The sequence below is a fragment of the Peromyscus maniculatus genome, chromosome 7, assembly GCF_049852395.1.
Source record: "Peromyscus maniculatus bairdii isolate BWxNUB_F1_BW_parent chromosome 7, HU_Pman_BW_mat_3.1, whole genome shotgun sequence".
NCBI lineage: Eukaryota > Metazoa > Chordata > Mammalia > Rodentia > Cricetidae > Peromyscus > Peromyscus maniculatus.
Genome location: NC_134858.1, coordinates 54776133 through 54801729, shown reverse-complemented (window position 1 = coordinate 54801729; position 25597 = coordinate 54776133). Strand labels below are relative to the sequence as shown.

Genomic DNA, 25597 nt, shown 5'->3' with positions numbered 1-25597 from the left:
GAATCTATTTGCCCCAACCCCGACTGAGAAACTCGGCAGAAATAGAGGTCCTTCTAAGAAGTGGACTCCAGAGCAGGGACCCTGGTCATTTCAGCCCCCAGGATATGTTTGTGAATGAATAAATGCATGTATGCTGGCTGCCACAGTGGAGTCTAGCCCTAGCCTCTACCCTAACGGGGGAACTTCGCCTAGGGAAGGTTGGGAGGTTGGCTGTAGTGAGCTGGTGTTCCTCCGGCAGGACCTTCGGGAGCCTTCGCGAAGGCCAGCAAGTGGGGGCAGGGCGTGAGCGCGGACACACCCCCCGCATTCCCTCCACGGTCCAGCAGAGGGCGCCGACCCACGCCCCGCTGCGCGCCGGGCAGGCCCCCTCGCGCAGGCGCGCCGCAGCGGGCGGAGGATCCGGGCCGCGCTTCCTCTCGCCAGGCCTGCGAGCTTCCTCCCATCGGAGCCCGGGCGAGCTGAGGTTGGCCGCCGCCGCCGAGCCTGCCGCCTCCCTTGCGCTCCTGCGCCACCCCGCGCCCTGCCCCGGGGGTCCCACCGGGGTGGGGTCCGAGCAGGGCCAACCCGGGCCGCGCCGCCGTCGGGGCCGTCCCCGGGCCAGCCGTCCCTCCCGCCCCGCCAGCCTCCGGCCGCCCAGCCTCCGGGGTGTGGGGCGCGGGCAAACCCCCGCGGCCGCGATCGAACGCCCGGGGCGGCCCCCGGCGGCCGGCGCGACGTCCCCAAATCGAACCTCGGTGGCCGCGTTCGGAAGCGGAACTCTGCCCGGGCCGCGCCGGCTACATTGTTTCCTCCCCCCGGACTCCCTCCCGCCCCCTTCCCCCGCCTTTCTTCCCTCCCCGACCCGGGCTGCGCGGCCGTCCCCCCGCCTGTCTAGCCGTCCTTTCTCCCCCTATTTTCGCATCCATACACCTCTTTGTACCGCACCCCCTGGGGACCCCTGCGCCCCTCCCCTCCCCCTTGGCCTCATGGACTGTCCTGCAGGCCGCTAATGCCGCCCGCGGAGGTGAGGTGGCCTGGACCGCAGTGCCCCGAGAGAGGTGAGTGCTGGGCAGCCCCGGAGGAGGTGGGTGTCCGAGTGTCCCCTGGAAGGGAGGAGGTCCCTTGTCCCGCCTCTATGACCACCGCTGCCGCGTCCACACCCATCCCCCCCACCCACCCAACTGGGTTCGAATTCTCCCGGGAATCACTGTCAGAACACTTAGGAGGGAGCCACGAGGGAGGTACATAAGAGACTTGCTTAGGTCAGCTGAGGCTACCCCTCGAACCCGTGTGGAGCGCAGAGTGGAAAGTGGCTGGACCCCAGAGGAAGAGAATCAGTATAGACTGGGAAAATGGGCTGGACTCCCGGGAGTTTTGCCCTTTCCTGTTCAGGGCCTCCCTGAAGGTACCCTGACTTTCTTGGTTCTGAGGTTTTGCTGGCTCCAAGCAGCCCAAGGCCGTACCACTTCCCTTGAGCCCTGCTAGAAGCCCGGGTCCTTGAGCTGAGCCTGTCACCCTTGGCCTGCCAGAGGACCAGGCTTGAAGCAAGGGACCTCTGGCCTTTGGGTGGAGAAACTGGGCAGAGCTTCCAGTCTGAGTGGAGGTGACACTGGACATTAGTACTATGCCCCCACCTCCTGGCACTCTGGCCAGCCCATTTTCCCAGCTTCTCAGGACCTAGGCCAGTTGTTTGGAAGGGGTGTGTCCAGTCACTGGATCTTTGGAGCTTAAGTAGGAGCATTTTTTTTTTTAAAATCATTTTGCACACTAGGGAATGGAAGCCCAAGGGGCAGGTCATATTCCAGGCCTCTGGTGGAGGGAGACTAGCTGTCTTCATTCCTAGTTCTGCAGAGTGGATGGCTGTGGGTGGCGGGGAACCAGGCCCACTCTGCACCTACCGGGGACACAGGCAGTCCCTGGCCTGGCCCAGGAGGGACCTTGTGGGGTGAGCACGTGTTCCCCTGCACAGGGCTAAAGAAGGGGAAAGGGCTTCCGGCCCCAGGGTTGCCTCGTTAGGAGCTAAGACATCATGAGTGCTGCTTGTGAGACTTCCCCTTGGTGCCTGGGACCGGGTCCTTCCTACTGGTGTGGGGACATGGTGAATGTGGGCTAGAGTGTAGGGAAGCCTGCTCCTGACCTGGCCTTCCCCACATTTCCCAGCTGGCTCGATCAGAATGGGCTCAGCCTGGGCAGAGTGGGAGACCGCCTTGGCGTGAATGTATGGGAGGAGGTGGACACTCTTGGGGCTTGTTTCTGTCTCCTTGTACCCTGGACGTCATGGTGTCTTGGTATGGCCACGACAGGATGAGGCCAGAGGCAGAAGGGTAAGGTTGGCAGTGCAGCAGGATCCTCCAGATCCCTTCAGGATGCTGAGCGATGCCTGGGCCCCCTGGGAACCACAGGCAGTTTTGTCCTACTCAGACCCTTACCTTTGTTTAGGGTTTTTCCTCTTGCCCTAAGATGCACTGGGGGGGGGGGATTACTCCCCGCCCGTGAAGCTATACTCACTTAGTCTCATGCCCAACCCGAACTTCCTGTCCAGCCTCAGGGGCTGTGGCTGGGCCTGACATGGCTGGGTGCTTCTTACTTAGCTGCAAGGGTGTGGCCAGGGTCCAGAGGCCTTTTAGAAAGCAGCTTAGCTTAGGCTAGCACACGTTCACAGCTGCAAGTTTCATTCGGTGATTTAGTCCCCCCCTCCCCCCATCAGAAGCAGCTATTCTTTCTATGTGGGGATGGGAACAAGGAAAGACCAGGGAAGCAAATGCCTTCCCCACTCCAGGAGCGCTGCCCCTCAGAGGCCAGCCCACATGGAGTGGTCCATAGCAGGCCTTGGTGAACGGGTGGATTCCAGCTTCCTTCATACAGGAGGGGATGGAAGCCATAGTGTAACTCAGCCTCTCCCGTAATCCTCCTGGATCCCCTCGAAGTGGTAGGACCGCCCACGTCCATTTCTGGGGTTCATCTTTTGAAGGATTTCAAAGCTTTGACATGTAGCCCCCAAAGAACAGAGATGTTGTGTCTGGGAAGGAAGGTAGAGAAATCCTCTCGGGCCCAAGAGTGTCCCCGAGGGCAGTAGCTGCTCCATAGCTGAAAGGTCCTGAGAACCTGGGCCACAGCTGAAGGGTTGGTCGGACCTAGGAAAGCCGTTCTGAACTCCCGTAAAAACTATATATGCATTGATTTTAGTATTTAGGAAGTAGTGCAGGCCATATGTGGTGGCAGGCACCTGTAATCCCCAGTACCAGGGAGGCTGAGGCAGGGGGATCCCAAGTTCAAGGCCAGCATGGGCTCCAGACTGAGATGCCATCTTTAAAAAAGGAGAAAGAGAGAAAACAAACTCGAGACATTTTAGAAAACAATACAAGATGACCCCACTCAGCTGCCAGGCAGGGGCTGGCATGTCGGAGCGCCGTTTTCCTGCTTTTCTTACTCCGTGGCTGTCGCCATTCAAAGTGTGTGCCACAACCCTTTCCACTTACAACTGTGTCCCTGAGCGTGTCTTGAGCTACCTGTCATGGTGACTGCCTCCAAAAGGCTTCAGGGTGTTTTCAGGAGCTCTGCTCCCGCAGCATCACTGAGCCCTCTCTCCGAGTGTGCATCGCTCCATCTGTCGCTGTCGTGGGCTGTTACTACATGCCCCACAAGCAGCTCGTAGAGAGCAGACAGCTTAGCAGCCACCCATGTGGATTCCAGGCCCAGCGCTACCATTGCCCCCTGAGCCGAGCTAACGGACAGAGGTCCTTATACCTCAGAGGACACTGAACTAACCGACCGACTGCCAAACTAGAAAATGCCTGGGGCGGCGGTTCGTGTGGCTGCCCTAGCATGAGAGAAAGATCCCCGAGCCATGGGCCCCGGAATGGCTAGCCCCTCACCTGTCATTGCTGAGATGCCCCAGCCCCTCTGAAAGCCTCTGGCCCTGCGCTCGAGGCTGCCATGTCTATGCTGTGCTCCACTTCCTCCCCATCACCAAGTGATAGGCTGCCGCAGGGCCCTGGGCCGGCCTTGGGCAGATAAGCTGCCAGTTGCTGTCCAAGGCCTGACCCCACCCATTCCCCTTCATAGACTTGGAGTTGAGAGTAGCCACCTAGTACTGCAGCTTCCTAAAACACACACACACACACACACACACACACACACACACACACACACACACACACGTTCTCATGTAGCCTTGAACTTGAGATCCTTCTGCTACAGTCCTGAGAACACAGGATCCTGAGATTACACGTGTGCGTACACCACCATACCCAGCCTGAAGAGGCCCCTAGATTGCCTCTAGATTCTCCTGGACTGTCCTAGGCTGCATGTTTCAGTGGAAAATAGAGGGTCCCCTAGGTTGAGCCAGAGCTAGTCAGGCCAGCCTCAGTTTTCTCCAGTGGCCAGGGAACGGGAAGGTTAGATTCTGGAGCCTTGCACCTGACAGAAAGTAGGCTTATGTGGCAGTGTCCTTCTCCTTAGCAAGTGTTCCTAAGCTGGAGGTGTATCTCTGTGACATGCCTTGCTTTCCCTCGTTGTGACTGGAGTAACTGGAAGTGCTATGGATTATGCGACTGGAGTAACTGGAAGACCACACTATGGGCAGTAGGAAGAAACCAGTCTCTGCTTGGCACACCCTGAGCCCAAGAGACCGTGGCCTACAGCTAACCTCGATGAGGAGTACTGATGTGGCCCTTTACATACACAAGTCCCTCAGGCTTGTAGCTCGGTACCCTGGCTGTCAGACTTCCTCTCTCTCTGGTACTGGTGGTGTCAAAGTAGGCATTACTGCTGCCCTCCTGTCCCATAGCTTCCGTGGGATGAGGTCACAGGGTTGGATCTTGCCCAAGATGCTGGACTGGCTGGGGTGAGCCCTTTGGGTGTTTCTCAGTTTCTCCCGCTCTTGGTTAGGGACAGGATGGGTGGAGGAGCAGGCTGCTCCCTAAACCCAGCAGGGAGCACTACCTCCCTCCTCCCTTCTGGGTCCCTTCATCCTAGGGCTGGAAATAGAATCCGCTAAGTAATGATTAAAGTCAAATTCAGGCCTAAAAATAAAGAGCTGGAGAAGCAAGAGCTTGTGTGCTCCCTGCGTGGCTGAGGGAAGATTGTGAGCAGGGAGAGACTGTCTTTGGGTGGCTAAGCGCTAATTCCCAGAGTCAGGAGTGCTCCAGGAATCGGGGGATGCTCTCTTATTGGGCGTGATGCAGCGTGCAGCACCCATTGGTTGTAGACTAAACAAACGGGGTGCAGGATGAGAGAGAGAATCCCATTTTTCCCACGAGGAAACTGAGGCTCTTTGAGTGACGGACTTGCAGGGAGCTCCCCTGAGTATAGGCCCCAGGGCTGGAGGGCCCCACGCAGCCCCGCCCACCCTGTTTTTGCTTGCTTTCTCTTCCTGGTTCTGTGAGAAGGGCAGCTTCTTCTAGCACACCCTCCAACCGCAGCTTCCCTCCGCCTCTCTTCCGTGGTCTGCAGTGAGCAGAAGAGAGCTGCTGGGCGCTCCCCTGGCTGCCCCGGGCTCTGCACGGTTCGAAGGCTTGTGGGCGGGTGAAACCTGGGTGTCATCCGACCCGTACATCCTGGCTGCTGCTTTTCAGCCCAGCCCAGCCTGGCACCTGGTCCTCACCCAGCCTCGGGCGCTGCAGCCTGTAATGTGCACACTACAGGGAAAGGGACAGGAGGGTGAGCTCCTCTGAGAGGAGGCTGGGCTCAGGGAAGCCTGGCAGGACAAGCCTATGGTCCCACCTCCTGCAAGGCTGCTGGGATCTGCACGGGCTGGAGCAGCTTGGAGGACTTCCTGGAGGGAGAATAGGGCTTGTGAAAAGCATCTGAGGAAGAGACAAGAGAGTCAAAGGTCATTGTTCAGTGATTCTGTCCTCTCAAGGGCTGCTGCCTTCTCTGGGTGGCTGTGAGGCTCTGTATGATGATCTGTCTGTGCAGAGGCGGGATAGATAGCCAGCCGGGATAGGTAGCCAGCCGGGATAGGTAGCCAGCCGGGAGAGAGCTCCGATGGACCTCTGCTTGCCAGAGCAAGAGGGACATGGGAGTGGTTGCCCCTAGCGTTCCTGTTCTGTCCCTTCAGGATGTCATATGATCCTGCCAGGGAAAAGTTGGGGAGCAGGTCTGCTGGCCCAGGTTCCAACATAAGCCTAAGTTCCTGTTCTAGCCCTTAGAAGTTGGTGGCCCCTCGGTGGTGACCGTTGGCAATCTTGTTTCCACCCCTGTCTAGCGGGGATCTCCCAGGGCTTGTCGCGGGGAGAGGGGAGGGGAGGGAAGGATTAGGTAGCTGGGGCAGACCCTCCAGCCTTGTTGGAGCAGCAGGCAGTCAGCCACACGCCTGCCCCATGCTCTCCTGTCACATTGGCCTGCTGGGGTGGGGGTGTCGCTAGCCCCTTCGCCCAGGTCTGTCCCGTCTCAGTAGCTGAGCCTCTGAGCTGTGCGGCTCTGCCTCTGCTTGTTCTCTTGCTCCCTCGGTTGCTTTTGTTTGTTTTTCTGAGGCAGGGTCTCACATAGACCATATGATGGCTTCAGATTCACCTGCCTCTGCCACAAGTGATAGAGACTGGAAATCCGCCACTGGATTTCTAGACCCTTGTCGTGCTTCCCTGGACCTCAGTTTCCCCTCCTGTGACAAGGCTAGGAGACTGTGGAGGTGTGGAACAAAGCCACTGGCTGACTTGAAAGGGTGGCTGGAGGTTAGTGAAGAGGCTGTATGTAGAAACGGGCAAAAGAGGATGCAGAGACCCGGAGCCTGCTCTGAGGGGCGGGGGGCGGGGGCCTGGGGTAGGACCCTGGGGAGACCTGAAGGCCTCGAGGCCCAGTACATGTGAGTAATTAGGCTCCTGAGTGGTAATTAGAAACCTTTCTGGGCCAGCAGTGGCAGCCTCAAGCCACAGTGTACCCTGGGGAGGAGGCTCCCCGTTAGCCTCCCCTTAACTCACCCTACCGCTCCTAAACTGCCAGACAGGATTTCCGGTCTCGCTGAGCCCCAGTGAGTTGCCATAAGTTGGTTCTTCAACATTTTTCAGTCATTAAACTCAGCCCTGCTCTTAGGTCAGAGGTGCTAAAGGCTGAGGGAGTCTGAGGGGGGGAGGGGGGAGGGCGAGGGGGGGGGGGAGGGCAGCATGCCCAGAGCCCAAGCCAGGCATCTTTCTCGCCTCTCCTGCCCAGAGCTCTGAGCACCCCAAAGGTCTGTGCTTTCAGACTTCCTGGGGCTTCTGTGCAGTGGGGTGCTGAGGCCTGTCTGAACTCCTGGGAGCCCTCCAGGCCCTCTGCCTCGTGTGTGACTGTGACTGGGTGACAGGGCTGTCTGCCTGAGCCCTCTGCAGAACCAGGGGTGGGGCTGACCGTAGCTGCCAAACCAGCTCCGCTGCTGGCCGGCTGCCCTCCTCAGGTGCCCTGCCCACTGCAGGGGGGGTGTGCCCAAGTCTGCAACTTCACCTTTGCCCCCGCTGCCCTGTGACCTGTAGGAAACTTCCTCTGGCCAGCCTTAATTGAGTCCCTCAGGAATTCGATGTAGAGTCTTAACCCTGGCCTGTTCTAGGTACCCCTTTCCCGGCCCTTCCAGCTCCCCTCATCTTCTTCCTGCAAACTGCTGGGTAACTCCGGCTCTCCTCAGTCTTTTTAAGGTACTGGGGGCAGAACCCAAGGGGGCAGTGGGGGAACATGCTATGCACATGCTTGGCCACAACCAAGTTATACCCACAGCCCTCGGTTTTTTGAGGCACGGGCACACCTGGCCGATTGAGGGGGACAGGAGCTTGGAGTGTATTTGGTTGGAATCCTCAGTACCCCAGCATAGACTCGGCACAGAGGAGAGACTGAGTTCTTAGACCTCTCGGCCTCTCTTCCACCTGCTCATCCTGACCACCAGGCATGGCATGAGGTACAACAGAAGAGTCCTGAAACCCCAGTGGAGTGAGAAGAGAAGGCAGAGGACCTCCCCGTTAACCACCACTAGCTTTACCGCCCACCCACCCCGTGTGTGTGTGTGTGTGTGTGTGTGTGTGTGTGTGTGTGTGTGTGTGTGTGTGCGTGCGTGCGTGCGTGCGCGCGCCCAGACAGTCCAGCTGGGTCCTATAGCAGGACCAGAGTGTCTCTGTGGACCATAGCGCCAGTCCCCACAGGTCTCTGGTACACTTCCCTTTTCAGTGGGTATTTTTAGCTGCGTGTAAACAGTTTCTGAAGGCTCCCACGCCCCAGTAAGCAGTGGAGTTTTGGTGAGGGGGCAGGGCTGGAATCTTTTGACCTACCCTAACCCTCTGCACGTGCCTGGTTCTGGGGGTCTGCAGCTGCCTCTAGGGCGAAGAAAGGGCAGCCTGGGAGTGTCTGGGCTCCTGCTTTTCCCCCACCTCTTGCCCCCTCCTGGACAGCCTGGGCTCCCAAGAAAGGCCTGCCTGAGGCTGCAGCCACTGACCTCAGCGCTTGGGCACAATGCCCAGCCTGTTCCCGGGACCCCAGCACAAGGGCTGCTGGGAGCAGGGTTTAGGGCAGGAAGTCAGAGAGAAGCATTGGCCCTGCCACAATCCCAAGCCCCTGTCCTGCAGCCTCGTGGGGGTGGGGGACAGCTGCTGACCCTTTGGGGTTAAATATAGTCCTATTGGTTGCCGGACATAATGTGCTGTAGCTGGCCAGGCTTTTCCTTTTCTTTCTTTCTTTCATTCATTCAGTAGTCATTACTGAGCAACAGTTCTCAGCCCAGCCCATGCTGGGGATGCAGACGTGAGTCAGATCCTAGCTCCCCTTCCACCCTCGACCATAGATAGGCTGCTGCTAGTGAGGTCCTTCACTTGAGCACTGTGGTATGAGAGACCCTGGAGGCAGGACCAGCCAGCACAGCTGGAGAACCGAAGGCCTCCCGGTGGAAGTGGCCTTCAAAAGTGGTGGATTTGCCATTTTATTTTTAGGGGGAAAGTAATATAGATGTTTGTAGCTTTAAACAAACCCAGGGGCTGGGGATGTAGCTCAGTCGGTAGTGTTTGCCTGGCCTGCCTGAAGCCCTGGATAGATAGCAGGGTCAGAAATTGAAAGCCATCCTTGGCTACATAGTGAGTTAGAGGCTAACCTGGACTGCTTGAGTCTCAGTGTATATCAAAAGAGGACAAAAATGGGAAATACAGAGTAAACAAGTTTTCCTTGAATTTGATCCCATCCCAGAAGCAACCTCTGTTATTCATCTGTTTGTCTCTCTTTCTCTTTAGATGTGTTTATCTATTTTATGTATGTGAGTGTTTTGCTTTCATGTATCTGTGTATATCATGAGCATGCCTGGTGCCCATGGAGTTCAGAAGAGGGTGTCAGATTCCCTGGAACTGGTGTTACAGACATTTAGGAGCTGTCATGTGGGTGCTGAGAACCGAACCCAGGTCCTCTGCAAGAGCTGTGATTGCTGTGAACTGCTGAGCCGTCTCTCCAGCCTTCCTGTGTCTCTCGGAAACGTTTAGGTATCCCTAAGCTTAGGAATGTGTATTTGTTTTCTATAAAACACAGCGTGTGAGCCAGGGAAATGGTTCTTCTGGTAAAGATGCCTCCACCCAACTTGACAGCCCAGGACCCACACAGTGGAAGGAGAGAACTAATTTCCACCAGTTACCCTCTGACTTCCACATGTACGTGTGGCACGTGCACCCGCATGCGTATAAAATAAATAAATAAAATGTAATAAGAAACTTAGAACAACACAGTTTACACCTGGGTGTGCTGGTGTGAGCCTGTAATCCTGTCCTGGAGACTGGGGCGAGAGGATCTCAGAATCTGACATCTGTCTGGACTACATAGCAAGAACCTATATCAAAAATCCAAAGGCAGCCGGGTGGTGGTGGCGCACACTTTTAAACCAGCACTTGGGAGGCAGAGGCAGGAGAATCTCAGGAAGTTGAAGACCAGCCTGGTCTACATAGCAAATTGTAGGACAGCCAGAACGACATAGAAAGACCCTGTATCAAAAAACAAAAACCAACAAAAAATTTAAAAACAACAACAGCCGCAAAACAAAACAAAAACCCCGCCCACAACTTGTAGTATATTGTTGGTCATCTGTGTCTGCACTGCCTGATCTGGCTTTGAGTGTTTCGAAATCACCAAAAAGCGCAAATAATATATTGGATGCACGTAGGTCCTTTGCCCATATTTACCTGTTCTTAACATTTTGCCACCTTTATGTTGCCTCTTTTGCATTTTTTTTTTTTGTGTGTGTGTGTGTATGTACATGAGTGCACACACATCAAACATGCCACACAGTGTGTGTCCTGTGGGGGTCAGAGAACAGCTGTGGGTTGGTTCTCTCCTGCCAGCCTGGAACTCAGGTTGGTAGGCTTGGCTGCAGGAGTCTACCCACTGAGCCATCCTTTGGCTTTATTATTGCATCGCGGGGAGATTGGAACTCAGGGCATCACGTGCGTCACAAGTTTGCTTTGCTAGCCTCTTTTGTCTATAGATGGGTGCATAGAGGTTTTTGCTGGTTTACTAGGTGCAGGCATCATATCCCTTACTCCGGAGAGTTTGGTCTTTTAGTTTGTTTTCTTTTGTGTGTGTGTATAGGGAGTTGTGTAAGTATGTGAGTATGTTCGTGTGTGAGTATACTTGTGTGCACATGCATGTGAAAGCCAGAGGTCAGCCTTGGGTTATTCCTCAGGAATTGTTCACCATGCTCTTGAGATAGGGTCTCTCACTGCGCCCTGGGACTCACTAGGTAGGTTAGAAGGACAAGCCAGTAAGTTCCTAGAATCCCTACCTCTGCCTTCTCAGCACTGGGATTACAAGCACATGCCACCAACACTCAGACTTAGTGGGTGCTTGGGACCAGACACGGTCTTTGCAGCAAGCATTTTTCCCGCTGAGCTCTCTTTCAGTTCTTCTGTTTGGTTGGTTGGTTTTGGTTTGGTTTCATTTTGGTATTTTGAGACAGCGTTTCTCTGTGTAGCCCTGGCTGTCCTGGAACTCGCTCTGTTTGCCAGGCTGGCTTCAAACTCCGGGATCCTCCTGCCTCTACCTCCCGAGTGCTGGGAGTAAAAGTTGTTCTGTTTTTTTAAGACAGTCTCGCTGTGTAGCCCGGTCTGGCTTCCAATGTGTAATCTCTCCCTAGCTCTTGCCCCCACAAAGAGGGATTCCTGTTGTAGTTTGCTCTTTTGTTTGTACAGTAGTAGCAGCTCCCATTTGTACCTCAGGGCTGCACAAAAATCCCTGGGATGAAGGAAGAGAGAGGACAAGTAAGTGAGCAGAGTGCAAGTGTCTGGGAACAGACAAGGTGTTTAGAAGCCAGAAACTATGGAAACTTCTGTGACTTCCCAAAGGTCACACAGCAAGTCAGTGATAGGCCGGGGCCAGGACTCAGCATCCCATACCCCCAGGGCAGTAGTCCCACACTGCCTTCCTAGAGCAACCTTGCCCTAAGTTCAAGTGACCCCACAAAGGACCATCTCCCTGGCTCGTTGGAAGGGGGCTTGCAGTAAGCAGCCTCTTGACGCCATTCTGGCTGTCGACCCCAGACCTTGCTGGAGAGGCCACACGGCAAGGCCTAGCCAGGACACTGCAGCCGCTCAGCCATCCTGGCCTGGTGGCCGGCCTCTCCGTGACCGACAGGTTGGAGGATGTCTGGGAGGGCAGTGCCAGATGTGACTGCATCCCTAGGAGCTGCTGGCTTCCTACCTAGCTGGTGTGTACACGGAGGAAGTCCCAAAAGGTGCTGCTCTGGACTTAGAGGTGGTGGCTGAGCAGCCTGCCTCTAGGCAGCGTCCCCTGACCACGGCTGCCTTGTCCCATCCTCTTACCACATCCTTGCCTCTCATGGCTGCTCTTCACGGTGTCTGCCCAAGCTAGGGTAGTCCCAGATAGACAGCAGTTCCTGGGGGTATGGCGTGGCATGTGGGAGACGGACTACCAGGACGGCAGGGAGTCCTGGACAAAGAGCTCAGGAGTCTGAATGGGAATCTTACTGGAGCTGTGACCTAAGGCAAGGTCTCTGGGCTTTCCTGGGGGCCTCATCTGTAAAATGGGGTTGGTAATGATAGCCCCTCTGCTTCTCAGTGTCATTAGGACTGGATGCGCCATGAAGTGCCAAGGATATGGCCTGACACTGAGTAAGTGCTCAGAAAACAGGGCCTGTGATTATTTTTATTATTATCATCGAGGCGGCGGGGAGGCGGCGCGGCAGCTGCAGGCCAGGCAGGAGTGTTTGCAAACTGGCAGCTGGAAGGATGACTAACCGAGCCCAGCCTCCGCTCCCTCCTGTGGTGGCAGCAGTGAGTTTTGAATCTGGGGAAGAAGGAGGAGGTGTGGAGAGCCGGGGAAGCTAATAGGAAGGGCCCTGAGGTTGGGAGTTCGGCCAACAGCAGTGAGACCCCAGCTCACGCTTAGGCTGTGTGGTCTTGGGCAACCTCTTAGACCTTAGTTTCCACTCCTGTGATACAGGGGAAGGGAGGCTCACAGATCCCCCCTAGTGTGTAGTCTACAAGGCCCCGGAGCTGGTTCTTACACTTAGGCTGGCTCAGTCATGGAACTATGAGGTGTGAGGGGGTGGTTCCTAACACACTCTCCCTGGGCTTCAGGGCCAGTCTAGACATCGGGCTTGATGGGCTGGCCTCGCCTCTGGGTGCAAGAAGGACTGTTTGTTCTGGAGGGGACAGGAAGCATGCCAGACACATCCAGTTCTGGGGTCTCATTCCATCCCTTCCACAGCCTCCTTGCAGGGCTTCACTATGCCCCCTTTCAGGATGAGGGGATATGAAGCTCAAAGGGTTGGTTCATTCTCTCCACGTTGGCATGTTGATAGAGCTGGATTGAAAGCCTAGGTCTGTCTAGCTTGGTAGTGCTGGTCAATGTCCTCCACACCCTCACCCTTGCTGCTGCTGGACTCTGGGAATTGTGCTCCCCAAGAAGTTCCCCAGGCTTAGCACCCTCAGGGTCCAACCGTAGTTCTTCACAGTGTCACGGGAAACTCCTCGCCTCCCTGCAAGGTTCACGCTGGGGCCTCTGGAACCCTTCTCATACAACAGACAGACAGGGTTCTCAGGATGGGCTCAGCAAGTTCAGGGTCACAGAGCCCCAAAGGGGCAGTCGGTTCTACTTGGCTTCACTAGCTTCCACCAGGCAGTTCTTTTTAATTTTTATGTACATGTATCTTTGAGAGGGTGTCAGATCCCCTGGAACTCGAGTTACAGTTTGAACTGTTCTTTGGTTCTGGGAATCGAACCCAGGTCCTCTGGAAGAGCAACCAGTGCTCTTAACCACTGAGCCATCTCTCCAGCTCCCCAGGCCAGTTCCTGAGGCTCTGCCTACCTTCGGCTCCCAACACCTTGGCTAAGATTGGCTAATATACTAAACTTTTCTGTGTTATTTTTTTCTGACTTATCCTCTTTTAAAACAGGGTCATAAGCATGTATTTCAGGCTGGCCTCCAACTAGCCATCCCTCTGCCTCACCCTCTGCCATCTGCTTTCCCTTTTCTTTCTTTGTTTGTTTGTTGTTTTTTTTTTAAGATTTATTTATTATGTACACGGTGTCCTGCCTGCATGTACACCTGTGCACCAGAAGAGGACACCAGATCTCACTATAGATGGTTGTGAGCTACCCTATGGTTGCTGGGAATAGAACTCAGGACCTCTGGAAGAGCAGCCAGTGCTCTTAACCTCTGAGCCATCTCTCCAGACCCACCATTGCCTTTCTAACAAATGTATTTTTTTAATCCAATTTTATTTGCTTAATTGCTCATGAATTTGAAACATATACATACACACTTTGTGCTAGGGTTTAAACCCAGAGTCTTGAGCATTCTAAGCAACTACTGTCCTGCCCAGTAAGATCAGTCTCTAGCTCCCAGCCTGTACTTTTTTTTTTTTGGTTTTTGGTTTTTTTCAAGACAGGGTTTCTCTGTGTAGCTTTGCGCTTTTCCTGGGACTCACTTGGTAGCCCAGGCTGGCCTCGAACTCACAGAGATCCGCCTGGCTCTGCCTCCCGAGTGCTGGGATTAAAGGCGTGCGCCACCACCGCCCGGCTTCAGCCTGTACCTTTTGAAGTCTTCAGGGCTCAGTTCCCATGCTGGTGAATGCACACACGCGTGTGCCAGCACTTGCACTGAAAGTCCTCTTCTAGTAGTGGTGTACGTAGCCACAAATGCGTGGCTAGACCTCACCCCTCCCTCCCAAGCGAGTCTGTCGTCTGACCATGTGACCACAGAAGGGCCATTGGCTGCTTGCTCACCAGAAAGGGAGCAGGAGCCCACTGTCTGCATCCTTCTGGGGTTATCTGAGGCCTGGGATGGTGTTTGGACCGATAGTGGTGGTGACAGGCACGTGTGTGCAGACATGCTTGCTGCTCTGGGGGCGTGTTCTGAGGAGTTACCTTCACAAAAGTGCGTCTGCCTCCGGAAGTGCACCAGCTCTCAGGGTACAGCCCGCAAGTTACTATGGAGAGAACCCTGTCCTGCAAGGGGGCTCAGCAGTCCCCATAGCCAACACCCGGAAGTCCCTCACATCCTGGCCTGTTCTTCCCTCGGCAGAGATTCGTCCTGACAAGCCTGGATTGGTTTGACCAGGTTTTGAACTTGATACAAAGGGAATCACAAAGCTTGTGCTTTTCCGTGCCTGGCTCCCTGGTTGAGAATCCGAGGCTGATGGGTAGCCGAAGTGTCAGTGTCTCTGGACTCCCTTTCCCTGAAAACCTGCAGGTCTCATTGGTCCTATCAGTCATTCTGTGGGACCTAGAAGGCCTAGAGGGACACAGGGTTGGTGGCCACCTCCCTGAGACTCTTGAGTCTGTGTGCTTCTGCCCGAGGCTAGATAGAACAGCCCTGGACCCATGTCCTAATTCTCAGAAGCTTTGGCCCTGTGGCTTGCACTGCTTTGAAGGAGGTAATGATCGCCCTCAGTGGGTGGGGTCACCTCTTCTCAGCCTTCCTCAGCTTGACTCTTCTCCCGCAGCTCTAATGGTACCAAGTAACAGATCGGCCTTCCTGTAGCACGGGGACGCCAGACCGAAGAAGATGTCGGCAATACAGGTACTGGGTACCACAGGTGGGGACGGATCAGGCAGTACAGGTACTGGGTACCACAGGCGGGGACGGATCAGGCACTCCCACATCCCACCACCTCCAGTCTGGAGAGAGAGAGATGCTTAGACCAGCCTATCCCCCATGTCCAACCCTCCATCCCAAACGAGACTTTGAAGTAACATTAATTCCAGCATGCTCTACTGGGCACAGGGCCCCAGACCCGGCTACCGAGGAATCTGAGCTAAGGGACTCAGTATTCTCTGGAGAAGGGTACTTCCCCAGCTTCATGGAGGTCAACTAAGATGCTTTGGTCTCCAGGACATTTGGGCAGGTGGGTAGAGAAGGCCCCACCCACACACCTGTTCCTTACCCTGTAGGCCGCCTGGCCATCCGGTACAGAATGTATTGCCAAGTACAACTTCCATGGCACTGCTGAGCAAGACCTTCCCTTCTGCAAAGGAGACGTGCTCACCATTGTGGCAGTCACCAAGGTACATGGGGACCTTAGATGCCTATCCCGTTCTTTCACCTCCTAGGTTTGGCTCCCCTGCAGAGGGAGTGGACCTGAGAGTGTGTCTGGTTGCCCTCTCTCCAGGACCCAAACTGGTACAAAGCCAAAAACAAGGTGGGCCGTGAGGGCATCATCCCAGCCAACTATGTCCAGAAGCGTGAAGGTGTAAAGGCAGGCACCAAACTCAGCCTTATGCCGTGAGTACCAGGAGGAGGGTTGGAGTCTCCTGGTTTGGGGAGAAGAGAGGAAATGGCTGTGGTCCTCCTGGAAAAGCATCAGAGGAAAACAGTCCTGAGTAAAGGCTTTTGTAGGAATGGGACTAGAAGTGGCACCTCACAGAGAGAGACTAGGAAACCAGCAGAAAAAAAAGGGGAGGTGGAGAGATGATGCCCTCAAATGCCTGGCTGATTGGGAGTTGTGGGAAGGTGTGTGTGTGAGGTTGACAGGGGACATCCGGGTCAGTACCATTGTGACCCCCAGCCTTGCCACCCCCAGCTGGTTCCATGGCAAAATCACACGGGAGCAGGCCGAGCGGCTTCTCTACCCACCAGAGACAGGCCTGTTCCTGGTGCGAGAAAGCACCAACTACCCTGGGGACTACACACTGTGTGTGAGCTGTGAAGGCAAGGTGGAACACTACCGCATCATGTACCATGCGAGCAAGCTGAGCATCGATGAGGAGGTGTACTTCGAGAACCTCATGCAGCTGGTGGAGGTGAGCGGGGAGCGTGCATGCCTGGGGTACTCCCCCTTCTTCCCCACGGTCAGACACACCTGAGTCCACCTGAGGACATTTGGCACACACCCAGTCCCAGCTCACCTGGCAGAGTGACCTGGACACATTGGCAGCTTCTGGGAGTCTTGAGTTCTGCACACCTCAGGGGAGCACCTGCTGTGTGCCAGGGCCCATAGTGTTCCGTCCCCATAGGGCCCCAAGAGGGGCCCCATTTTATAGATATGGACACAAAGCTTCAGATCAGTGAAGGTCTCCTCATCTGCACGTTAGAGGTGCCACTAGACTTTGAGCCTACCTGATGCAGGACTCGCTGCCTCTACCACTCGGAACCTCATCTCTGGATGTGTACCTTGGCCATCAGGGTCCTTGAGGCCTCTCGACACCCACAGGCCCTTGCAGCTTCCAACACCAGCTCCGCCAGCTCTGACCAGGCCATACTTGGCATCAAAAACCTGTAGGTTCCCTCCGAGCTCACTCTCATCTGGTCTCTGGCTTGTGTTGGCCCTGAGTACACCTGGCTAGAGGCTGGTGTAGGGAGCGGGCCCGGCTTGGCTGTCTTAAAGATGCTGGTGAGGCCCAAAGCAGTCGTGACAACCGCGAGTCAAGTAGCTGAGTGTGGGTGGGTGACGCGGGAAATGGACAGGCCTTCCCACCCTTTTTAAAATGAGGAACCCTCTGCACACAAAGCCGCTGGAGGCTGTGTGAACTGGCCTCTGCTGCCCTCTGGTGGTCAGACCCGAGCAGTGGGAGGCCGTGACAGTGGGGCTCAGTGAGGGACCCGGCCTCCCTCCCTCCCTCTGTAGCACTACACCACCGATGCTGATGGACTCTGCACTCGCCTCATCAAACCAAAGGTCATGGAGGGCACGGTGGCGGCCCAAGATGAATTCTACCGCAGTGAGTGCACCCTACACGTCCCTCTTGCTCCCTTCCCCCCACCCAAGGCCCTCTGCCCTCCCCTGGCGGTTTGGAGACCTCGGACATCCCACATCTGTTCACCTCGCTGACACACCGCCTCTCCGCCCCACCCCGCAGGTGGCTGGGCACTGAACATGAAGGAGCTGAAGCTGCTGCAGACGATCGGGAAGGGGGAGTTTGGAGGTGAGTGGGGGGAGGAGCCCCGGGAGGGGCTGAGAAGCTTCCAGAGTCCGGGGAAACAGCACCCTCCCTCCTTCTTCCCCCAGATGTGATGCTGGGTGATTACCGGGGCAACAAAGTTGCAGTCAAGTGCATTAAGAACGATGCCACCGCCCAGGCCTTCCTGGCTGAAGCCTCAGTCATGACGTGAGTTGGGACGAGCATAGGGCAGGCTGTCCCGGGGCCTGGGCGGAGCAGGGGAGACTGACTGAACTCTAACCGCCCTGTCCTGCCTTGTCCAGGCAACTTCGGCACAGCAACCTAGTCCAGCTACTGGGTGTGATTGTGGAGGAGAAGGGCGGCCTCTATATTGTCACAGAGTACATGGCCAAGGTCGGTGCCCCTCAGCCTCCCCTGGCCCTCCTCCCCACCCCTCCACTCTGCCTCCACTGAGCTTTGAAGTTGCCAGTCCTGGCCAGTCACATACTGACTAACTTTAAACAAGTTATGCCGCCTCTCCAAGCCACGGTATCCCAAGTGTTCTGGTCCTCCTCTGTCCCCCTCCCTCACGTCCCTCTCTGTCCTGCCCCTCAGGGGAGTTTGGTGGACTATCTTCGATCACGCGGTCGTTCGGTGCTAGGCGGAGACTGTCTCCTCAAATTCTCGCTGTGAGTGGTGCAGCCTGGGGAGGGGCTAAGAACTTGGAGACCCCTGCCCTGCCGTGACAGCCCCAGTCTGAGGGACATGTGGCTCTCCTGTCCACAGAGACGTCTGTGAGGCCATGGAGTACCTGGAGGGTAACAATTTTGTGCACCGGGACTTGGCTGCCCGGAACGTGCTGGTGTCTGAGGACAACGTGGCCAAAGTCAGTGACTTTGGCCTCACCAAGGAAGCTTCCAGCACTCAGGACACAGGCAAACTGCCAGTCAAGTGGACAGCTCCCGAAGCCCTGAGAGAGAAGGTGAGCAAGGGCCCTGGAGTCAACCCCTCTCCCGAGCTTTCCAGGATCAGTGCTGATTTTCTTATCCACATGGCAGAAATTTTCCACCAAGTCCGATGTGTGGAGTTTCGGAATCCTTCTCTGGGAAATCTATTCCTTTGGGCGAGTGCCTTACCCAAGAATTGTGAGTATGGGTCTGGAAGCCAGGCATTGCTGAAGCTGTGGTGGGGTGGTGAGAACATCCCGTGGGACCTCCCTGTCTGGAGCCTAGGACCTCAGGTCTGTCCTGAGGAGCTTCCAGGCCATTCCCTGAGCTGGGCCCGAGGCAGGGCGGAAGGCCCTCTTTAGAGAGGGATTTGGTAGGGCTCCCTTCTGTTGTAAGGCACTGAACTCATATGCCACCTGCTCACAGCCCCTGAAGGACGTCGTCCCTCGGGTGGAAAAGGGCTACAAGATGGATGCCCCGGACGGCTGCCCGCCCGCAGTCTACGAGGTTATGAAGAACTGCTGGCATCTGGATGCTGCCACACGGCCCACCTTCCTGCAGCTTCGAGAGCAGCTAGAGCACATCAGAACCCATGAGCTGCACCTGTGACCTCTGCCTCCGCCTAGGCCACGGGCCCGCAGGGACAGGGCCTAGAAAAGATGACAGATCTGGTGCCCTGCTGCTCACTGGGCGTGAACTTGAACTGAGCCCCAGTGGGCTGGTAGGCCTCTTGCCTCTGCCCTGCCTGTCCCTTCTGGCCCCCCAGGGACCCCACCTAGGCCTGGCATCTTCTCTCATGGACCCACCTATAGGGCTTGGGGCGCCCACTGAAGGGGCTAAGAAGGGAGGAGGACGGGCGGGAGGCAGCGCCCCGCTGTGGTCGGCCTCCTCCTGGCCTCCATCCCTCGCCTTCTTAGAGTTTTATTCCTTTCCCTTTTTTTGAGATTTTTTCCGTGTGTTTATTTTTTATTATTTTTCAACATAAGGAGAAAGAAAGTACCCAGCAAATGGGCATTTTACAAGAAGTACGAATCTTATTTTTCCTGTCCTGCCCCTGGGGGTGGGGGAGGAGTCAGCCTCTCTCTAGGGACCGATCACCCCAGCCTGTTCCCCATCCCGTGTTCCATGTCCAGTGTTGCCTCGGTCGCCTATGTTTGCGCTTGACCATGTTGCACTGTTTGCATGTGCCCGAGGCAGGCGTCTGTCAGGGGCTTGGATTTCATGTGCTGTGGCCGCTCACCCACCGCCTTGTGAGATGGAATCGTAATAAACCACTCCCATGAGGACACCGCCACCCAGCCTCGGCGCTTTCTCCGCCGAGCCTGCCTGTCTGCCCAGTCGTCTTCCCATGCCATCTTGTCCATCCCCCTGTCTCTGTGAGTGGGGCTGAGAGGGAAGCATGGCCAGAAGATGTAGCCGCCTCTTTGTGTCAGCTGCACGAGCCCTGTCCTGTGTCTGCCCATAGGGGGCGTGTTCACCGCCTGTCCATTCCTACCTGGGCTGCCTGGGGCTCTGGGACCAGTCCACGGGATGCTGCCTGGGGATTCTGGCTGCTTCTTCTGCCATGGTGCTCAGGCCTGGAGTACAAAGAATTGGAAGTCCAGGCCCGCCCTGATGGGATGTGGCCCTGGGTCAAGAGCCCAGCTAAACAGGCCTCCGAAGATACTGACCTCAAGGGTGCTGGAAGGGAGACACTGTTGATTCTCACATTTCATCTAACGTGACAGCTTTGCTTTTCCCCATCCCTACTGTGTGCCAAGCCCTGGCCTTCCTGGGCTTTGCATGGATTGAGGCACCTTCCTTCTGCCCCGACCGGGGTAGACAAATGGAGAATGAGGACCAGCCCCGGGCTTTTCTCCCCTCAGGTTGTCCAAGGGTGGTAGAACCCCGGTGGGTAGGAGAGACTTGATTCATTTGACGTAAGTAGGGAGGTTCCCCTTGTCCCATCGTGGTCCTGGCCCTCCTCCTCCAGCCTACGGGAAATGAGACCCAGCAGTTTTGGCTCGAAGCGTGTCTTCCGTCTGCCCACTGTGTCCAGCCCCTCCCAGTCCAACAACTTTCCCCACCAAGCCGCCCTGTGCACACACTAAAGGCTGATTTTTGTGAAGCAAGCAGACAGATCAGTCATCCACCTGCAGAGGTCCAAATACCTGCTGAGTGTAGACTACGCTGGCTGATTCCAGCAGGTAGCAGAGTGGACCCTGTGGAGTTCATGGTTGTGAGGACAGTCACACACAGACTATGACAGACTCTTCTGGGAAGGAGCACCCAGCACGAGGGTATCGTCCACAGGTCAAGCAGCAGTGTCCGTGCTAAGCTCAGGAGGGTGTAGGCATGGGTGGGGCTCGCACCCCAGGGAGAGGAGACCCCAGGCAGGGAAGCTCGTCAGGGAGCTCTGAGAAGATGGCTGGAGAAGATTCTTGGACAACCGACGGACAGCGCTGGGGGATGAGGAGGGTTGGGGAGTGAAGGATGGGCCTGCGTGTGTTCCTTAGCAAGCCGAGAGTTGTTGGGATTCAGTGGCAGGTTTGGGGCATCGGAGGCATGTCAAGTAATGCCATTTTAAAGTGGTCACCCCGGGACCCACTAGGGAAGTGGGAGACTAGAATAAGGACGATGTGGGGAGGCAGATGGAGTCAGGGAGATCTGAGAGGTCACTTCAGTGAAACGGTGATGGGGTCAGCATTGCTCACAGAGAAGGGAAGGGAGAAGCCAGACGCCTCTGGCTTCCCTGGTGGCTGGGTTTGAGCAAAGTGGTAGCTAGGCACCTGCCGTTCAAGAGGACCAGAAGAGACCATCGCAGGTTCTGCTGAGGGCAATCTGAGTTGCATGCTTTGGAAACTGCCTAGAGGTAGGTGATGGATAAAATGCAGGCTGGAGAAGAAAGTTAGGAGTTGTCAGTGGGTAGGTTGGACCTGAAGGATGAGGTCCATATGGTAGAAAAGGGCACAGGATGGAACCTGGGCGGGTCTGAGAGCAGGTCAGGAAGAGTCTGTTCATATGCCTGCAAACCTAGCACTCAAGGATAAGGCAGGGAGATTATGAGTTAGACAGAGGCCAGCCTGGGCTACTTACTGAGACCTGGTCTTTAAAAGAATTAAAAATTGCCTATGCGCTGGGCGGTGGTGGCGCACACCTTTAATCCCAGCACTCAGGAGGCAGAGGCAGGCGGATCTCTGAGTTTGAGGCTAGCCTGGGCTACAGAGTGAGTTCCAGGATAGGCTCCAAAGCTACACACAGAAATCCTGTCTCAAGGAAAAAAAAAAAAATGCCTATGCAAAGCAAAGAGGAGGACAGCTTGAGATTAGAAGGGGGGTGGTATCATAGGTCCAGGGGAGAGGCCCTCTATAGGGGGAGCCTCCCAGAAGGCTCAGAGATGGGTACTGACTGGGGCACTCACTGGGAAGCTGGCCCAAGTAACATCTGTGTTTGGCCAGGCCCACACCAGGAGGATATATCTGACTGGAAGGAGAGAGGATGAGAGCAGAGGGAGTTCAAAGGCTTGAGCGAATTTGATCGAGGGAAGAACATCGATCGGGTCATATCTAAGTTCTCAGGTGTGGTAGGTAGGGTTGGGGGTAGAGCTTTCCTTGGAGTTGGTCTCTCTGAAACTGCAGAGGAGGCAGACTCGCACACTGAGGCCCTGGTGAATGTTTAATGACCAAATTGGAACCAGATATACACAGCTGTAATCCCAGCACTTTCCGGTTGAGAGGGCAGGAGGATTAGGAGTTCAAAGCCACCTTGACTACATAGAGAGTTCTAGACCAGCCAGGTTACGAGGTGAGACCCTGTCTTTTAAAGGGGGAAAAAGAAAAAAAAAAATGAGTAAAGTGGGTGAGAGCTGATTTGTAACATTCACTGATACCTAAATCATAAACACTGCGGCTGATTTCAGACCACCAGCTGGAGACTCCCAGCCATCTCCTGTGTAGAAGCCAGCAGTAGAGCCTTGTGGAGGAGCAGGCCCAGCTCCCAGGACCCTGAGTCAAAGCAGGCACAGGTAGCTGAACCCTCCAGTCTCGATCACCTGAGGCTGTGGGTCGTTCAGTTCCTCTCCTTATCCTGACCCTGCCTCTCGGCCTCCTCATTTCTTTCCCTTCCCCGTCTGTTTTTTGTGCTTTGGCAATGGTGGGATGGAGCTGCAGCCCACCAGCACAGTTTTCCTTTTTTCTTTTTTATACAGGGCTTCATGGAGCCCAGACTGGCCTCTAATGTGTATGTAGCTGAGGGTGAACTTACATTACCGAGTCTCCTACCTCCATGGCTCAGGTGCTGGAGAAACCAGCCTGTGACTCCAGGCCCGGTGTGTGAAGTACTGGGAATCAAACCCAGGGCTCTGTGCTGCATGCTGGACAAGGCTCTGCCAGCTGAGCCCCAGACCCAGCTTTGACTCTGTTTATGCTTGCATTCTCCTCTCCCCAGCCATCTGTGTGGCTGTTGGATTGCTGTCAATGAGCGTGACGTAATTCCTAACCTAGAGGGTACCCCTAACATTGTGGACAGATGGGGGAACCCTCTCAGGGCTCAGCTTGCTACCCAGAAGTCCTTTGGGGCCAGTAGCCAGCCAATAAGGCGGAGGCAGCAGGGGGTGCAGGCCACTTTCTGGGTTCTCAGTAAAGGGCAAGTATTGGGTGGTGGGGGTGTGGGTGTTCCTTGTTAAAAGAAGGACACATGAGGAGCGGAGCTGGTGAGAGTCCTGAGAAGGACGAATTCAGAGCTGAGGAGTAGAGTTGGGGAGCAAGGACAGCTGAGAAAGCAGGACCCAGACCTCACATGGCTCCACAGACCCAAAGCGAAGCCCAACTTGAAGCAGCCGTGACTAGTAGCTACCATTGGTCTGTGCAGGACAGAGGAGTGAGAGGGAGACCTGAAATTTAGAAAGGTGTTCCAGCCTGGGGTTCAGAAAGGGCACCAGCAGCTGTGGGGAAGCTGCTGTCGACAGGGCGGGAGGTGACGGTGGTGACGGGTGGTACTTGAGCTGGGCAAGCAGAAGGAGCAGAGCCAGAGGTCAACCCAGCTGCTGTTTTGCTGGGCAGAGCACACTCAGTGTGTGCCAGGCCCTGGTCTAGGCACTTTACATACATCGTCATGTAACCCTCCAGAGCTGTATACTATATATTTTATATACCATGCCACACGGTTATATACAGTATCTATCTGTAGTACAGTGCATTGCAGTTAAGAAAACCAAGGCCCAGGAAGACTGAGACACAAGGTTACAAGAGCTTGCTAAAAGTGACAGGAGCTCATTTCAAAGCTGGCGATGGCCAGGTGAAGGTGGTAGGGTATTTGGACACAAGGACACCCTTTGCCCCCCGGGGTGAGGAGCCCCCTGAAGGAGGCTGGGGAGGATGAGCTGGAGAAGAGAGATGCCATTTGAACAGGATGTCAAGAGCTTGGGGACATCCAGTTAGAGGTGTTCTTTACAGAGACATTCATTCCTGTAGCTCCTGGGAGAGGCTGGGCTGGAAGAAGGGATTTGGGGATCACTTGTGGTGGAAACTAAGAGCAGAGATGAGCAATCCTAGGGGGAGGGACCCTGAGGACCCCAGCTTTGAGGCTGGGAAGGGACAACAGCTGACAGAGTAGGGAGCCATGTAGGGAGCAGAAGGGTAGGGGACAGAGGTGAGCACAGCAAAGGGAGATTCCAGTGAAGGCGAAGGGGGAGCAAGATCATGGGCAGTGCTTCATGGAGACTGTGTTAGGAAGTATTCCCTAGGCCAGAAGACCTTGTATTCTGTGAACAAATACCTGATTGATCCCAGTAGGAAACAGACCAAAGTCAGGATACTGCCATAATCCAACTTGGTGAACCAATGAGTTTGCTGGGGTTCCTTGCAGGAGTATGGGTGAGGGGTCATTTACAGGAGGAGGAATAATGACTCAAAGGCAGCTGCATCAGTACGTGGATGGTGGCTCATGAAACTGGAGTTTCTGGAGCTTGATGCATAACTTGCAAGGAACTCCACAGGTCACAGTGTCTGCCAGGCAACTCCACCAGCCTGAACCTCCTCAGCAGTTCACCCATACACCTCTGGTCAGTTTCAGGGACTTCCTGAGAGTTCTGAATTGTGTGTTTCTTGAGTCTTAATGAGCCTCCCTTTAGAACTTCTGGAGTCTAAAGGAACCTTCCCTCGGAATTTTCTGAGTCTTTAGAATTTACTAGATGTCGATGAACTTCCATCAGGGTAGTTTGTTAATAAACCTCCAAGGAAATGGCTACATAAAACCTTGCTTGGATAGAGGTGAGAGCCAGGAAGCAGGAGTGTAGGAGGGTCCATTTTCCCAAGCTTGGCTGGAAAGGTGGAGGTGGTTGAGCATGGTGCAGTGACTTCGGTTAGCGTGTTCTAAATGTGTGTGTTCAGGGCCTGGGCCCCATTAACACAGCCCAGACACTGCAGCAATCAGAATTCTTAGATGGCTGCTCTGGAAAGCCAACCTTTATCTGGATGGAAAGATTTGGAAAATAGTGTTTCTTACCTTTCAAGAATATTTTCAGTCATATAAAGAGTAGGCTGAAGTGGAGCTCAGTGGTAGAGCTCCCTGGGTTGGATCTCCAGCATGGAAGAAAAGAAAGGAAGAATAGAAAGTAGGAGGCAGGCCTGAGGCTATAGCTCAGTTGGTGGAGAGCTTGCTTGGAGTGAAGTCCTACGTTTGATCCCCCACACCACATAACACTGATGAAGAACCAGGCAAGAGAGACAGAAGGAAGAGATAGGTGGGGTCTCTGTGAGTTTGAGGCCAGACTGGTCTAGATAGCACATTCTAGGCTAGCCAGGGCTGCACAGTGAGATCTTGTCTCAGAACAACAAACAGACAAAAACCAATTGTAAGCTGGGCATAGCTTTAATTCCAGCACTCAGGAGGTAGAGGCAGGTGGATCCCTGAATACAAAGCTAGCCTGGTCTATAGAGTGAGTTCCAGGATAGCCAGGGCTACACAAAAAAATGCTGTCTTAAATATAAAAATTAAGCCAGGAGGTGGTGTCACACGCCTTTAATCCCAGCATTCAGGAGACAGAGGCAGGTGGATCTCTTGAGTTTCAGGCCAGCCTGGTCTACAGAGTGAGTTCCAGGATAGCCAAGGCCACACACACACACACACACACACACACACACACACACACACACACACACAAACTTGTTTTGTAAAAACCAAAATAAATAAACAATTTTTAAAAATTAAACAACAAAAACCCCAACTGTGATGACAGATGCTGTAACCTTAGCACTTGGGAATGCAAGCAGGAAGGAAAGACATTGAAGGTCATCTTCATCTACACAGCAAGTCCCAGGCCACCTTCAGTGACGTGAGCCCCATCTCAAACAAAACAAAACAAAACACCAGAATATAATGAACCCTCAAATCCCTACCATCCCAGGGCTGCCTTGCGTTGTCCAT

General features: G+C 55.0%; 1 protein-coding gene across 1 annotated transcript; it reads left to right on the top strand.

The window, feature by feature from the left end:
- The first annotated feature begins 701 nt into the window (after positions 1-701).
- Positions 702-19487, top strand: Csk (C-terminal Src kinase). The gene is made up of 13 exons (XM_006971526.3): positions 702-1037; positions 14873-14949; positions 15321-15434; positions 15539-15651; positions 15950-16169; positions 16994-17087; positions 17226-17291; positions 17375-17474; positions 17570-17660; positions 17862-17935; positions 18033-18228; positions 18305-18391; positions 18620-19487. The coding sequence occupies exons 2-13, from the start codon at positions 14935-14937 to the stop codon at positions 18800-18802; spliced, it is 1353 nt and encodes a 450-aa protein (XP_006971588.1). The 5' UTR covers positions 702-1037; positions 14873-14934; the 3' UTR covers positions 18803-19487.
- Positions 19488-25597: the final 6110 nt, after the last annotated feature.

Excerpts from the sequence above, each read along its gene's own strand:
- Csk (XM_006971526.3), top strand. Across the intron at positions 15,435-15,538 it reads CCATTGTGGCAGTCACCAAG|GACCCAAACTGGTACAAAGC; the intron begins GTACATGGGGAC and ends CCCTCTCTCCAG. Across the intron at positions 17,936-18,032 it reads TGTCTCCTCAAATTCTCGCT|AGACGTCTGTGAGGCCATGG; the intron begins GTGAGTGGTGCA and ends TCCTGTCCACAG.